This window comes from Lissotriton helveticus, chromosome 7 (assembly GCF_964261635.1).
Source record: "Lissotriton helveticus chromosome 7, aLisHel1.1, whole genome shotgun sequence".
Taxonomy (NCBI): domain Eukaryota; kingdom Metazoa; phylum Chordata; class Amphibia; order Caudata; family Salamandridae; genus Lissotriton; species Lissotriton helveticus.
This window is the reverse complement of record NC_136068.1, coordinates 1,460,845,553-1,460,862,730: the sequence shown is the minus strand read 5'-3', so window position 1 is coordinate 1,460,862,730 and position 17,178 is coordinate 1,460,845,553. Positions and strand designations below refer to the sequence as shown.

At 43.8% G+C, this 17,178-nt stretch overlaps 1 protein-coding gene across 1 annotated transcript in view; it reads left to right on the top strand.

Moving 5' to 3' along the window:
• LOC144767471 (CD209 antigen-like protein C) overlaps positions 1 to 17,178 on the top strand; it is a 165,179-nt gene that overhangs the window by 46,040 nt on the left and 101,961 nt on the right. The window contains exon 4 of the mRNA XM_078650888.1: positions 6,901 to 7,052. Coding sequence (XP_078507014.1) covers positions 6,901 to 7,052 — 152 coding nt within the window. The remainder of the gene's footprint in view (positions 1 to 6,900; positions 7,053 to 17,178) is intronic.

Genomic DNA, 17,178 nt, shown 5'->3' with positions numbered 1-17,178 from the left:
GACGTGTAGGCATAGTACGAAGGATCAGAGAGCCGTAGGAAATAAGGTACTACTTTCGGCTCTGCTGAATTGTAGGTCCCTGCCTAGTCATTCAACCGAAATTAATTCTCTTATACAAGATCATGATTTGGATGTCTTGTTTTTAACAGAAACTTGGACCACGTCTAGTTCGGGCCCAGATATGGTGCAAGCACTCCCCCCTGGCTACCTCATTTATCATCTAGATAGACCTATTGGGCGAGGAGGTGGTATTGCGATCATTTATAGGGACACGATGGTCTGTAGAGCCCAGGATGGGGGGGTACGTGAGTGTGAGAGTTGTCAATTCTCTATACAAATGTCAGCCACGACCTCCATGTCAGGCCTCCTAGTGTATCGCCCACCGGGGGGTGCAGGCATTTTTACCTGGTCATTGGTGGAAACTGTTACGCTCCTGGCATTGTCGACAGTGAATTTTGTCGCACTAGGAGATTTTAATCTCCATTTTGACGACCCTGATGACACATTTGCTATCGACCTGCAGGGCGACCTGAAAGCTTTGGACATGAGGCTAATTAACTCAGGGGCCACGCATTGTAAGGGTCATTTACTGGATCCGGTCTTTTCGAATATGGACCGGATTGAATCCTTGACCCCTTTGCCTTTGCCATGGTCAGATCATTTTGTGGTTCCTTTTAATTGGCAGTACGAATCAACGGAGGTGACGATTCCTAGGGCCTACTCGGTTGACAGAGCTTGGTCCAGGCTACCAGTAGAGCGCTGGATTACTAACTTGAATGCCACTTGCCCGCGCCCGGTGGTGGATCCTTTAATCGCCGACGAGAATTTGGAAAAGTGGCTAAATAGCTCCCTGGATGTCATTCTCCCTAAAAAGAGAATGCCGAAGAGGGAGAAGAGAGTGGGTTCAGCCCCATGGTACACCCAGACGTTAAGAACCCTCAGGAAAGGCTGTAAAAAGCTAGAGAGGATTTGGAGAAAAGACTGGGGAGAAGCAACCCGGAGTGATTATCGTACTGCAATTAGAGGATATAAAGCCACCCTCCGGGATGCCAAAGCCAAGTATTATGATGAGAGAATTGGTAACTCGGCTAGCTCCTCGAGAGAGTCTTTTAAGGTCTTTAGTGACCTCCTGAAAATCCCAGAACCACCAGTGAGCCATGAGAGTCCTCTAAAGAAATGTAAGGAACTGGCTAACTACTTTCCTATGAAAGTAGAAAACATCATAAGTTCCTTACCTCGGCCTGTCCTGGAAGTACATATAGGCGAACAGCGAGGTGATGTACAGAACAAGCTTGACGTCTTTGGTCCAGTGACCATTGACGAAGTTAGCAAGGTTCTAGGGGCCATAAAAAGTGGCTCACCCAGAGATCCTGTTCTGATGAGATACCTGAAGCAGATAGCAACCACTATTGCTGCACCAGTAACAGATCTTATCAATGCTTCGTTAGCGCAGGGAGTGGTTCCACCGAGTTGGTAAAAAGCGGTTGTAAAGGCCCTTCTGAAAAAACCTGGTCTCGATCCATCGGACCTGGCTAATTTCAGACCGATCTCCTTGCTGCCTGGGTTTGGTTAGATCGCGGAGAGACTGGTGAACAAGCGACTCTCACAATTCCTGGAATCCAATAGTTTGTTGCGGATTTCCCAAACGGGTTTCAGGCCGGGCCAAGGCACGGATACCGCCCTTCTGGCAGTCGTGGAAGAAGCCAGGAGCATTCTGGATTCAGGGGGATCAGTGGTAGTGATCCTCCTGGACCTTAGTGCGGCTTTTGACACCGTTAACCATCAGGTGTTGCTCCAGCGACTGTCAGAGGTAGGCCTAACTGGAATGGCCTTGAAGTGGCTCGGTTCGTTTTTGCATCAACGAACCTATCAAGTGTGGGAAGGGAGTGCACAATCTGCCCCCACCCCCCTTCAGTGTGGTGTGCCTCAGGGATCCTCCCTGAGCCCCACATTGTTTAATGTCTATATGGCCCCATTGGAGGAGGTGGTGGCACCTCTGGGCATCAAAATTATCAGCTATGCTGATGATACCCAGTTGGTGGTGGCCCTTTCCCAATTGGTGGATCATCCGGACGTGTTGCACTCTTGCTTATCCAAGGTGCACACATGGATGGGTAACTCAGCATTAAAATTGAACGGCTCTAAAACAGAGCTGATGCTGTTGGGACAAACGGGACCTTCTTTGCCGATAGGCAGCTGGCCGAGTTGTCTTGGTGACCCTCCAAGCCCCAAAAAGGAGATTAAAAGCCTGGGCGTGTGGCTTGAACAAGATTTGTCCTTCAAGACCCACGCAAAGAAAACGGCCGGAGTTTGCTTTGCACTGCTGCGATCAGCCCGTAAGATCTTACCTCTCCTCCCCCCGACGTCCAGGAAACTACTTATCCAGGGCCCGATTGTCTCAACTCTAGATTACGGTAATGCGCTTTTTTTGGGCGCACCGGAAGCAACGCTTAATAAATTACAACAAGTACAGAATGCAGCAGCAAGGCTGCTGATGAATATCCCCAGGAGACAGTCAGCAAAACCGGCACTGAGAGCATTGCATTGGCTTCCGATACGGGAGAGGATAACATTTAAATCTCTCTGTAAGGCGCATAAAATCCTGCATGGGAAGGGTTCTCCCATTTTGGATAATATGGTGATGCCCTATAAGGCTACCAGAGCTTTACGCTCTGACCACAAAGCTCTGTTACAAGTGCCTAGAGTGAAAAGAACCCGGACGGGGGGTAGAAGATTCTCTGTGAACGCCGCCAAGTTGAGGCTTATGAATTATTTGTTGATAAAACAGTAGACAATGGTATGGGCCAGTGGATATATGAAATTCTGTGGCTTCAGCTATTACTACTTAATTATGGATTTATCATATTTGCCATATAATTTGTAGAATTCACAACAATTTTAATTCTAGCTCAAATGAATGAAAATGAGACCCAGAGAATGTGTTACACTATGTAGCTATCCTTTCAACTGCATCTGCCTAATAGCGCTCACCATGGCAATGTTATATGCAGTGTGTTTAGGGGCTGTCAGTAGGAGATAATATCTGTAATTTCCAGGAAATTGTGAAACATTTTCCATATTTAAAGGTTCCTTTTGAAATATGGGTTGTTATAACACTGTGTTTTGTGCAAGAAAAGCATCCCTATATATACATATATGCCATGTACTGCTAATTACCTCCTATATTACACCACTCATGACATGTTGTAAGACAACATTGATAACATCACTGCAACATCTCAAATTACATCATTGAAGACAACACTGTGCATGGTTGGGGTGCAAGTTATAGTTACTTTGCGGCTTTGGTTATTGTTACTTGAGATAAACACTAGTGAATTTAAGTGGTTTTGTTAGTTTAAAGCACTATTTTTTAACTGACATTTTCACCTTATTATAAGGTCCTTTAACCCTTGTTTGTTTCAGTGAGTTTCTAAGATTTCTTTATAATTTAAAGTAAGATGATATTGCAATTTCTCACTATAACATCACTTTAACCAGAGAGGAAGAGGAGTAGGGTGCCGTGTAGTTCACTTTCAGCGGGACTGGTAGATTGGTTCTTCTTCACAGTAGTCATTCTTCAGCAGTTTCTGTACCTGAGTCTAACAGAAAGTCTGCTTTCCTGACCCCTGACAGCAATTTCAGAAGCCTGTAGTCTTGGAAAGGAAAACCCAGGCTTCAGTCCTCTTCTAGTGACAGAGCAGATAGACGTGGTCTCTCTTCCGAAGTCCACATGTCATCTGATAGTGTAGTCAAGAGCTTTATTTCAGCTATGAATTTCTAGCTGGCAGCTAAGCTCCACACTAAGAGACATATTTATGAGAGGCTTGCATCATGTTTGCACCATGCATAGTGCTACACGAATAACACAAGCCTCCAGGTCAGATTTATGAAGTGATGCAAAACCCCCTTGCATGACTTTGAATGGCTTCACAAATCTGGAGTGAGACAGCACAGTGCAAATCACTACATTACCTTTCTCTGTGCAAGGGAGGCGCTCCATGGGCTTTGTGGTGGGTGTTCCCACACAACTCCTATGTTTTTTGGCACATTCCCAGATTTACATGGACTTGCAAACTTGGGAATGCACCAGAATCTTAAGCATCTCCAGGTGTGGCCCAAAGCGGAGAAATATCTTTATTCCTTCTCGTTTTTCTGCTTTCTACCTGTGCTGCATTCTTCAACACACATAGAGAGAGGAAAAAGCCTTTCAGGGTTGTTAATGTGCAAGAAGGTGTCCCATCCTGCACAAATGTAATCCTACATGCAGCGAAGGTACCCTTGCACCATGGTGCAAGGTTGTTTGCTTGCATTAGCGCTAGGCTGCCAAAATGGCACCAGCACAAGGCGAATGGATAGAATGTGCTGTATGCCTTGAATACAGCTCCTTCTTGTCCTTTCGTAGTGATGCAGGGCAGCTCAGCAAGGTGACTTGCTGCGCTGACCGGAGCCACTTTTTCATTGATCTGCCTCTTGTCGTCTTGAGTCCTGAGAGGTTAAAAACTATAAACTCTCTTCCCACAAACAGTGAATGGGGTTAGTAGCATATATGGTTAGAAGGATGGCTGTATAGACATTAGAGCATCAGAGTAAAAGTAGGTGTATGAAGGAGGGGTGAATGTGTGCTTTTTTAGCTGGGTGGCTGGGCGTCTGAAATTGTCCATATATGGATGAATACTTGGTTAAATGTGAGTGTGTGAAAGAATGGATAGATGGTGTTTAAGTGTTGCAAAATGAAACACAAAAGTTTAGATACATAACACAGTAGCAAACTACTACTGTGAGCTTGTTCACGTTCTTGAAGAAGGCATACCCTGCCAGAAGGCTTTTGTACCTTGAGACCATATTACAACCTGTGACTTTATGACAGTGCTCCACTTCGTCTTGCCCCCTCTACTTTACTTTTTGTTTCATATACATCCAGTAATACAGGTAATTAAGTTCCGCGAGTATATGTTCTGAATCCTTCGAGCTTGGAGGTAAGAGACAGGACATTGTAACCAGGAGCATTAACATTTTAACCCACACCTTCTAATTCTGATGAATTCTGTTGAAAGTTGTTGGAGAAGCATGGGCAGACAATAAATGTGCTGGAAGATATGTGGTCATGAATACAACGTCTAGACACTTCATGGTCTAGATCTCCGTCTCCACTGAATCCTGACTGGGCCTGGACAACCATAAATGAGATGGGGTAGCACTGACATGACCTTTTGCCTTCCATTCTATTTATATTCTGGCCTTGCTCATCTGCTTCTTGGCCCAATCATAATTCAGCAAGCTTTCAGAAGTGGAGCTTGAAACACAATAAACTGGGAAAAGGCTGTGATCTGGAGAGACAGGCGTTGTGAACATGTGTTAGAAAATGAGTCATTAGTTGTGTGGCCTGCACAAGTAATGGATCTACATTTGTCCTTCACCCGGCACCAACCACCCCATTGTAGCACTTGACTCTCCTAGGGTAGTGAAGCACAACAGTCCAAGGCCTACTCAAGGGAGGTGGTTTGGCCTAGTTATCACCATACACAGATACACAGTATTAACACTTAATAAATGATTGTTCAGTCTGTGCTTTTTCTGAAACCAATTTAACAATAACCTCTAAAGGACTTCACTTTGATACACATACAAACGTGCAATTATTACTTCTCATCCCTAGAGGGTGTCTGCTACCATGAAAACTCACATTGTACCAATGCAGACCGCAAGAAGTCTTGACCCCTAGAGGGTATAATACTTCCAGCTGCAGATAAAAAACATCATCCTTCAGAATGCTTGCCTGAAATGCCGAAATCCTGGGAGGATACAATTTTTGTGTCCCACACAACTTGATGAGGGGATTTTTTAATTCCTTTAGGGGAAGACTGCGCTTTTCCTGAAGCTATCCGGCACTTTGGGGATGTTTTGGTGGTGACCCATGAGCACTTTCCATTCCAAATTGCAGCCCAGCCATGCAGGGCATTATGGGGTACTCCTTTCGCTGCAGCTTTCCCGCTTCGGTGGGAAGAACTACCTTTGTTGTTTTCCCACTTGTTTTCTTGTGGCATAGTGCTGCACTGGGAGCCTCAGGGTGCCCTATCCCACCTGGGCAACCCACGTGCAGATTCCTCGTTGTGGACAGTCCAGGGAGAAAATCCACCGGCTGTCCTTGCCAGATTCCAAACCAGTCATCAGTCTCGTGTGCTGCTGCAGGAGATGGTAGCGCTAATCTGGTCTGCCCACTCCTGCAGGCAGATGCGTTGCTGCTGAACCTTTTGCTAGTCATGTGGGGGAGTGTGACCGGGCATCAGGGCCCAGTGATGGGGTCCAATGCAGTCTCTCACCTTCGTGAGAGAGCATGTAGGCACTTCCTTATTCACACCTCTTCTCGTGGCCCCAGTGATAGGGCCTTGTGCCACATCCCTGCATTCATGAGGGAGCACGATGCTCCCTCATCATTATTATACAAACCTTGCTGCCTGGAGCTTACTTTGACTAACCCAAATCCTTCCAGGCCAAGACAGCATTTACCAGGACCAGAGAATGTAGGCTAGAACTCTAATGTGATGGGAAGAGGCCTCGGTCACACTATCAGTCGTTCCTGGCTCTGCATGCACTCTGCAGACCTCATATTTGACAGGTTAAATGTATTAATCCGGTCCCATAACAGTCATCTTTCAACCTTTCACACTTTGTGTACTCTTAAAGAAATATGCACAAGCCCACCAATAAAATGAGTTTGTGGTATTTGCAACTCGTGAAACAAGATGCAACATTCAATTGGCTTTCTTCATGCATCCTTAGCAAAGACCACAGAAAGCACAATCACATTCATTAGCTTTAAAATTATTATCTTCTCTGAATCTGGTCCTGAAAAATAATAAAATCAACATTTGTTTTTGTGCCCCCTTAAATTGACAGAGAATCAATGCAGATACTGCCCCGTCAACTGGCTCCAGCATTCTGAAAACTGTTATTTCTTTACTGTGGACCAAATGAACTGGACTGACAGCCAAGATCACTGTAAGAGCATGGTGTCTCAACTTGTGGTAATCAAAAGCCAACAGGAACAGGTAAAAAAGTGAACTGTTCAAGAGTACATAAGGTAGGCCACAGCTGCACATGAGCAGCCTCTCTTATGGTTTTTGTCTCAATCAAAGATTATTTTATTAGGTGCTACTTTTTTCTTTTGGTTTAAGTCCTTTACCTGAGATTGTCATTTTATCTGGCTCCCTAATGTACTTCTCCCCTGTCCTGCTGTCTGTGTTGCAAGCACAAAGTACAACCAATATTTTGCGACCAGAGCTTCATACTTTTGGACCGAGATCTTCTACCTCTTCCATAGATTAACACTGAGTTACATTTTTAGATTTAATAAGTGCTAACATTTGATTGGGAGCATGTAGAAATGTCATGTTTGAGCTCATATGAATTATAATTTTAAATCCTATCTAATGATAACGTCGGATTTTAAATTACAATTTTGAAATTGCCACCTTTAGAAAGTTGGCATTTTCTTGCCGTAAAGCTACTGAGGCCTTCTCGGAGTAGCCAGCTGCCTGGGTCTGTAAATGGCTCACCATTAAGAATGCATAGTGGGCCCAGACAGTTACAAATAGGGGATCCATTTGTAGGCAGGATGTTCCATTGTGCCAGTATTGGTTGGGTGAAGCTGTCATGCTCACAACCCAGAAGGGACAACAGATTATGCCCTCTCTCGTTCTCCCAAAAGATCTATATAACTCACACAACAAGAAGGACAAAAAGTAAATTAAACAACACTTACATAAAGGGGAGACCCAACTAATCGACACCCTCAGGTCAATTTGGTAAAACCCTGTGTTTTCTTGATTGCCCTCACCCACTAGATAGTGGCATGCTTCATCATAGGGCCCGCTGACACAACCTGGCGCAGTCAAACACTCAGGGTGGAGTGCTAATATTAAAATTAAGGTATTATGAATCGCAATAATTTCAAATTAGGGATCCCAAATGCAGAGAACATATAGAATTATAACTGCCTATATATTTATTATGGGTCCCTCTTATTATAAATGAGAATATGTGAGAATCCACAACTCCATTATCCTGTCTGCTTGTACCAACATGTTTCAGCCTCTTAAATTGCCCAACAGGGTCAAAGGCGTTCCTCAGGATGCAGATTCCTTCAACTCTGTAACACTCCCTCCTTGTTATTCACTATATAATAGGGAGTGTGTCTGTGGCCATACTTGCTCTTATTAGGCACCTTAGTAGACACACTTCGAATGGCGCCCCCGAGTTTCATTAATTGCAGTCCAAACCCGGGAATAGATTTTGAACATTGCTCTGTAGTCACACACTACCAAAATAAATGATAAAATGATAGTGTAATATTTATGATAAACACAGTAGTGTAGTCCTTATTGACAAATGGGAGGTTCTCCCTAAGGGATATATAATGGAAACTATGAAAGGATAACAGGTTGTTTTTATCAGTGGGTTTGTGAAAGACTTCACTGATCAGTTTTCGTCCCTCTGATTTGATGATTACATCCAAAAATGGAAGGGACTCTAACGTGATACGGGCTGTAAAAAACAGAGAGAGATTCCCACTGTTCTACCACCTTAGAAATGTATCTGCAGAACTCCGGTCCCCATGCCAGATTAGGAGGACATTGTCGATATATCAATGCCACAACTTTATAAAGTCTGCAAAAGGGATAGTCCTGCATAGATGTACTCATTTTCAAAGTGCGACACATATAAACAACCTAGACTTGGTGCACAGGAACTGCCCATGGAAGTGCCATGGGTTTGAAAATAAAAATTCTCCTGGTACTGAAAAAGGTTTCTGGTGAGGGCCAGTTCTGACTGACATATTATGAAGTGCCTTGGAGTCTGGAACTCCTAATCTTCAGTAAAGAGAATGCTCTCAATTACTCTCAATGTTTCTTTTTGAGGGATATTCGTATAAAGTGATTCAATGTCTAAACCAATTAGACATTCTTCATTCGGATTGAAATTCAGATCCTTTATCAAACTAAGCATCTCCCTTGTATCTTTTAGGTAATTTGGCATTTTCTGGACCATTGGCCTTAGAAAGAAATCACAGAATTGGGATAACGGTTCCAGAAGGGAGTCAATCCCCGATACTATACGTCAACCTGTTGGCGGTCTTACAATCTTATGTACTTTAGTAAGTATATAAAAATAGGGGATCTTCGGTTTTTCCTTCCGCAAAAAGGCCGCCTCTTTTTGACAAATCCGATCATTAGCCAAGGCTTCACCCACAAAGATGTTGATGCATTTATGTAGTTCTATTGTAGGATCTCTGATCAAGAGCTCATTGTTTCTCCTATCCCCTAAGAGTCGTTGATATTCCACATCATAAGCCACCTTAGTAAACATAATCAAAGCACCACCCATCTCCTCTGATTTTATGAAAATACGTGGTTCCTCTTTAAGTTCTCTGATTGTCTTCTGTTGCAAATTGGACAAATTACTGAAGGTTTTTTTCTTACTCATGACATCAAATTGTTCTATCTCCCTGATAAACCCTTCCTCAGAAACCCCAATCTCAGGCAGAGTCTACGCGAGCGATGGAACAAAAGTGGATTTTGGCCAGAGTCCAGTGTCCCCATCCTGTTGAAAAATATCTTTATCATGACACTCCGAAAAACACATTAAGCCGGGCCTTCCTAAAAAATTCTTCAAGTTCTCACCTCAGTTTAATAAGGTCCACGTGATTTGTAGGGACATGCCCAGGCCTCTTTTTGAAGGACATCCTCTTGTGCCTGAGTCGATGTAATATCAGGCATCTTCATAATGAGACTGTTTCTCTGCTCATTCATGGTAGAGTTTCCCGGGTCATACTCCTGGTGACTAGCTATTTGAGGTCCTCCCACTGGACTCTCTGTACCTTTTGTCTGTCATTCCTACCTGGGTTACCAGTACCACAGGTTATTCCTACCTGCACTACCACCTGGAACTCTGCCCTCTGACACTGCTGCAAAGCTCCCGGGCCGCCTGTCACACCATCACCGCAGCCGGGCTGCGATCCTCGATCCCTGGTGGGACTTGCTGTCCCAGGGCGCATCGGACCTTGAATGACTACAACTGCCGCTGGGGGAGGCATAGTGATTGGGCTATTTAGCGCTGCCTCAACCCCCGCGGTGTGGGTCATTCCTACCTGTGCTACCACCTGGAAATTTGCCCTCTGACGCTGCTGCAAAGCTCCCGGGCCGCCTGTCACACTAACACTGCAGCCGGGCTGCGATCCTCGATCCCTGGTGGGACTTGCTGTCCCAGGGTGCACCTGACCTTGATTGACTACAGCTGCCACTGGGGGAGGCATCGTGATCGCGCTATTTAGCGTTGCCTCAACTCCCGCGGCACGGGACACCCGCGGGCGGGCTCGTCTGAGCCCTTCCGAGACTGTACGAGGCTGGGCTGGGCCACCCCCTTATATCTCGTTCTGCATGAGTTGTTATGTTAGTAAGTGTTTTCTAGTTAAGTTAGTGTATTGTTACCCCTGGGTGAGGCATTGCGTGCTTGTTTGAGTAAACCTCAGGGATCAAAACAATGAAGCCTTTTGGGAAGCACGTAGGCCCTTCTTTTAACAAACCTTAATTACTCTATGCAACCTGTTAAGGGAGGCCCCCAAAATCAATAAGGATGGGAAAAGATACTCCCCCGCCCTTTAGGCCAAATACTAGGCATAGAGCTCTTGTGCATACCCCAATTATTAAAACCACAGTGATCAATAAAATGCTAAGGTAAGCAATAGGAGCCATCTCCAGTGAAATTGAATGCACTGAGAGACGTCTCTCCCTAACACCAACACTACCAAGAACTACTCCACCCATGGAGTCAGTAGCTCCCTGTTCTTCTCAATCAATAGACTCTCCATCCACCATAGATTTACGCTTGTACAAGTAAGTACAGTGCAGGAGCCTCCCAGCAAAACATCTACGTTGGGGGCGGAAAAAGGAAAGGTGACAACAGGAAACAAAAAGCACGCAAGGGAGGCAAAGCAGGGAACCTCATTCCTGTGGTGGGGTCCAACCACTTGCAGCTGGGTAATACGGTTGGCGTTAGTACCAATGAAGTAATGGAGCCACCAATTTTGGTTTCTCGTCTGGTAAAGGAATTGAAAGGGATGTATGACGGTACGACGCGTACCGTCACAACGCGTGCTTTTACAACGCGTCCCTTACAACGCAAGTCGTTACTACGACTTGCGTTGGGGGCGCGGATTGAGAATAGTATCATTTACTATTCTAACACCAGTCCCCGTGGACACTAGGGAAGGTGTTGGAATAGTAAATATACTATTCTTAATCCTCTAGCGACCTCCAGCTCAAGTCGTGGTTACGACTTGCGTTGTAAGGGACGCGTTGTAAAAGCCTTGCGGAGTAAAATCCGCGTGGTAAATGATGTTTCCCAATTAAAAGCCCACTTTGAACATCTTATAAAATCTGAGCTCGCAGCTGTATTCAGCTGTTTTGATAAATTATCTTCATTGGTAAATTCCTGGTGAAGCAAGATTGACTCTGCTTTGAATACTATCCACCTTAATAAACCTCAGACTTACGCCCCCGTACCCCAACAAATCCCTGTGACTCCATTTACCCTAACTGTGCCACCTTTCCCAGATGCACCATCAGCCCAAAACATTGCACCCAAGGGGCCTATCCATCCTCCCCAAGAACCCCAGGGTCTATTTCCTCCCCAACAAAGAGCGTCTCATGTTGTACCTAATGCCCCAGGCTTGAGGGCCATGGCAACAACTTCGGACTGCCCACCAGAGCACCACCACTCTAGAAAGGGTAACAGAGACAACAAGAATCTATATCGACCCAATCTAAGGGAAACTAATGCCACTTTGCCACGTATAGACCTGCCTCCAGCTTCCACTCTGTATGTGGTTTTATTAGCTGGAGTACTGGAGTTGGAAACAGGTCGTGTGGAACCTTACCCAGAACTAAAGAACAAAACCATCCATAGGTTAAATAAAAACAGACCATTACCAACCCAGATCCACAGCGAAATTCTATTTGCGCGTAGGGTGAGCAGGCTGGGGTTAAGGCAGAAAGAAATTATGGGAAATTGTGTCTTGATCAATTCAGAGACAGTCGAGCAGTTCAACATATCCTTGAGCGGGGACACCATAGGGTAACCAGTGGCATTCAGACACTTCCCTTAGGCTACTTTTCTCCCCCTAGCCCCCAACTTGTGAGAATGGGAAGTGTGTTTAAAAAGTGGGAAATGAGAGCCCAGCCAGGCAATCCATCAAACATGGGTTGGGGTTCTGAAATTAACTCACCCTTCAACATTCCGGTCAGCAACCGATGCAGTTCTTTTGATCAGGTGGACTGATTAAATAATTGTGTTGAACTCAAAACTCCCATAGATAAAAGTCCCATAACTTTGAAATAATTGAACTCCCCGACCAACATACCACGGGAAACCAAGATGCTCTACAGGTGGCTAGTATTCTAGGAGCCATTGATGGAACATTCAAGGCTCTTCCTGGTTCAACACAGGGATGGGTGGGGGGCCCATATTTAGTACCACGTCAACAGGAGGAACTTTTGCCCTTGCAATTTTTGCCCTTTCAACCCGCAAAGATAGTAAATACGCAGTTCACTTTGCTCTTGTCCTGGAACATAGCAGGTTTAATATCAAAAATGGATATCCCGGATTGGGGAGATTACATAGATTCCCATGAGCTGTGTCTCTTCCAGGAAACTTGGGCACCAACACCATTGTACAGAGTATGATATGTCGCTTTCTGCATACCAGCCGCCCAGGGGCCTAGGGGGAGTCCCTCAGGGGGCTATGTATTTGGACTGGCACTCCTCTGGGATGCACCATTAAGAGGGTAGACACCTACTACCCTGATATCCTGTGTATTCTTCTCTCGTCAGATACCCTCCCTAAGCTAGCCATTATTAACGTTTACTCATACCCAGTGAGATATGGCCAAACCTCGCAGACTTTAGATTGCTTGGCCTCCTTTCTTTCTACACTACCTGAGTCAACATATGTAATCATTGGAGGAGACTTTAATTGTCATTTCCAACCTCTCAATAGCATATCCTCCTCCATAACAAGTGAGGAAGACTCGGTTTTGGGAATACCAGAATGTAACTTCTATTCGACTGGGGGGTGGATCTCCCCTTGTCCTCCAAATGAACACGCTTACACTCACTCACTCGCTCAGGGCATGCAACGGTCGCTTTCCATCTGATAGTCCGGGTAATCCCATCGTTAAAAATATGGGACAGGCATCTACAATCAATTATATTTTGGTAGACGTTGAACTGTATTACAGGTCTAAGAATTTTTTGGTCCACCCACGTTGTGAAAGTGACCACAATCCATTGGTTTTAGCTATAGAGTAGTCACAGCTTAAAGAAGCCCAGGGAACACCAGAACCATTTCCCTCCAATTTAATCGCAACTGAAGGTGGCAGAAGAGTATGCTGGGGAACATTTGTACAATCAGATGAAAAAATGTCTTCCATGTATGAACAAATCATCCCCTTTTTAGAAACCGCATTTAGTGGTGGTAATGAAACTCATTTAACGATAGCTAAGAACCACCAAGATATGGTTTTAAAATTGTCAGAGTTCTTTTAGACCAGTAAAATTCCTAAAAATTTCTCCCCAAAACCAAAAATCCCTGGTTTAACAAAGCGTGTAGGGAAGCTAAATCCACTTTGACTCTAGAGATTAGGGAAGAGGACAGTATAAGCATCAGAGTTGCTAGGTTACACTACAAAAAAATCCTTACTGAAGCCAAAACAGCATGGGACCTCGATAGATGGGAAGCAATTAAAAAAGCTTTAGACGACAGAGATATGAGAGGCTTTTGGAATTTAGTTAAAACAGGAAAATCCAAAGGCAACTAAGCGATCAAACCCAACCTAGGAGAAGAAGTTCGGAGATCCCATTTTAAAGTTTTTTATACAAAACCCTGTGATAGAGAAATTGATGATATGGTTATAGGTTTTAACCAGATCCCTGTTAACAATACAACTACACCACTCTGCACATTGGCAGAGATAACCTTGGCGTTGGCCAAATTACTGCCAAATAAGGCACCTGGGCTAGACAGGATCCCTGGAGACTTGTTTAGAAATGACCAAGTTGTATGGGCATGCTATTTATGGACCTTATTTAACATCATTCTTCAAGGTATGGAGCTCCCTCCCACTTAGTCTGGTGCAGAAATGATCCCAATTTATAAAAAAGTCTCCCCACACAATCCGGCAAACTACCGCCCAATCAGCCTTATTGATGCAAGCAAAAGATTTTTGCTTGCATACTCCTTGGCCGACTACAATCATGGATAGATGAGACAAATGTATTGACCCCTTTACAAGCTGGCTTCAGGTCTAAAGTCTCTACCATCGATCAGCTACTTAGATTGCAACTTATCTGCTGGAAAACTATGGTTGTGGATCGTGGTAGTCTTTATTTAACCTTTGTGGACCTTAAATCTGCCTTTGAAATGGTGCGGCCCGATCAGCTCTGGGGCTTACTCCATGATATGGGAGTACCATCATATTTATGCCACCAACTGAAGCACCTGCACGAAGGCACTTACGCAAGGGTAAGACACGGCAAGAATGGAGAATTAACAGCTTCGTTCCCCGTTGAGAAGGGGGTGAGGCAGGGATGCGTGCTAGCCCCAACTCTCTTCTCCCTCTTTCTCAACGGTTTAATTAACACTCTCCTTGCTGTCAAAAATACAGACTCCCCTAGGTTGGCAAATCATAAAATGCCAGCTCTGATGTTTGCTGACGATAACCTCCTTTTATCTAAGACACCCATGGGTATGCAGCGGGTATTGGATGAATTTCGTTTATTTTTTAGAAAAGGGACCTGGAGATAAATCTCCAGAAAAGTAAATACATGTTTTTTCACTCCAATACCAGCAACTGTCCACACCCTAAAATGGAAGGAAGGCCTTTGGAGAGGGTGTCTACCTTCGATTACCTGGGTCTTACTTTAACTGATAAGATGGATTGGGGGACTCAAGTTAATAAAGCCAATCTAAGAATAATATAGTCCACAGGGGGAATCCTAAAGGTTTACAAGAGCTGCACCCAAAAAACGGTAGACCCACCAGCAGAAATTTTTAAGATTCAAGCGAGGGGAGCTTCGCTATATGGCGTTGAACTTTGGGGCCACTCCCCGTCCAATGCCCTTACAGCAACAGAGAATAGTTTCATCAGGCAGCTGTTGGGACTTCCAAAAAGTACTCCCTTAACTCCACTTAGGATGGACCTGGGAATTGGCCCTATTGCCGATCTAATTGCCACTCGTCCCCTTCTAAACTGGTGCCGTCTTTGGAGCATGCCAGAGGTAGCTCCCTACAGAGAGGAATTGAAGGATGTCCTGTCCACTCAGATTGCAGGGAAACTCCTTTGGTTGTCCTATATCAGGAATTTAAGCAACGCACTGGGGAGGGAAAACATGTGGCTATCACCAGAAGATACTTGCCCTTTCATTTCTAAAAAGTCACTAACCATTGCTTTTAAAGAATAGAAACTGGCCCATATCCAGCAGAGTACAGACTTATTCTCCTTGACTTCCAGGTTCCTTGAGATCAAAGATCAATATAAGCTATAGTCGGTCTTAGATAGTTTCCAACCTCTAATGGCCAAGAAGTTAATCCATTAAACAAGATTGTGCTGGATGCTCCCTAACAGAAGAAACTGATCTCCATGTTATACTCTTTTGCCCTGCTTATAAGAAGACAAGGTCTAAGTGGGTTCTTCAGTTCTGTAGGAACATAGGGATACGTAACTACAACAAGTTTTTCAGACTACTTAAGTATAATACGCACCCATTAATTGTAGCCATCACCTCCAAATTTTTATTTGCGAAGTGGTGCATTCGTAGAGGCATCATAAAGGCTAATCAGCTGGCTACTAATGTAACTATGGCCTCCGACTAAATACACTATGGCCCAAATTATCTCCCCCACTTGGGGAAATTACCCAAAATCTTTGTATAGTCATCTGTTCTTAAATGCTCTTATTCCTAAAAAAAAATTTTTTATCTGAACAGATTTTACATTTTCTTATTGTCTTAAACGATTGTTTTGGCTTTTGGTTACTCTCATAGAATAGTAGAATAATATCTTACTTGGCATCAACCACATTTTGTACAAACTGTTCTAAGTTTATAACTGTTGTATTGTAACTCTCACAACATAATATAATGTTTTTAACAATTTGTGCTTTTATGGCTGAAAAGCCGAAATAAACTTTTTTGACTGACTGACTTTTGTCTGCCTCTGCCTCTCTCTCTGCCTCTCCCTAAAAAAGGATTGAGATTGTGGTATACTGAAATGGTTGCATTGGGGGATACATCTGTGGTCACCCAAAGCCAGGCCCTGAGGGCATCTGTTGAAAGGTATGTGTCGCTTGATGAAAAAAAAGTCTATAATCATTATCACTACTCTTATTGCCTTAAGTAGCGTTATCAGTGTCCCATTTCCCAGTTGTTTCTTTCTTTGTGCTCATGGCTTCCTTCTGTTTTGTATGTTGATCACTCACACATGAATACACTTTTTCACGTGAAAACCCCTTCAGTTCCTTTTGTAACTTATTAATCTTTGAGCATGTCACATAGTCCTTGTCCTCATTAACCTCAATTTTTGCCGCATCTAATTTCTTTTTAAAAATGGTAAGCTGGATTGGTGTTTTCAAGTTGTTCTCACTTGTCTGGATATGTATTAATAGTGAATCAGAGATTCTCTTCGCTGTGTCGATAATTAAAATCAACCAATATCTGGTACACTTCCAGGCAATGAACGACCAATCTCTTCTGAATGACGAGTCTTCAAAAAAGATCAATGGCTCATTGACTACAAACAATCCTTGTGATGCCGTATTTGCCCTAAAAAATTCAGTTAAAATGGCACCATGTAAAATGGTCTTAACATGTTTTTTTTAGTTCTGTGAGTATATCCCAACCGGTACACAGTCAAAATATCGAGTATTAAATATCGACCTACCAAAATATCGTGTTTGAAATTTCGAAGGTCATGAATATCGATGTCAAGAATATCGTTGGACAGAATATCGATCCTAAGGTAAGTAATATTGATTTCATTTATATCGATGTAAGTAATATCGAAGTTAGTAATATCGATAGCATATATATCGATGTAACTAATTTAGATGTCACTAATATCGAT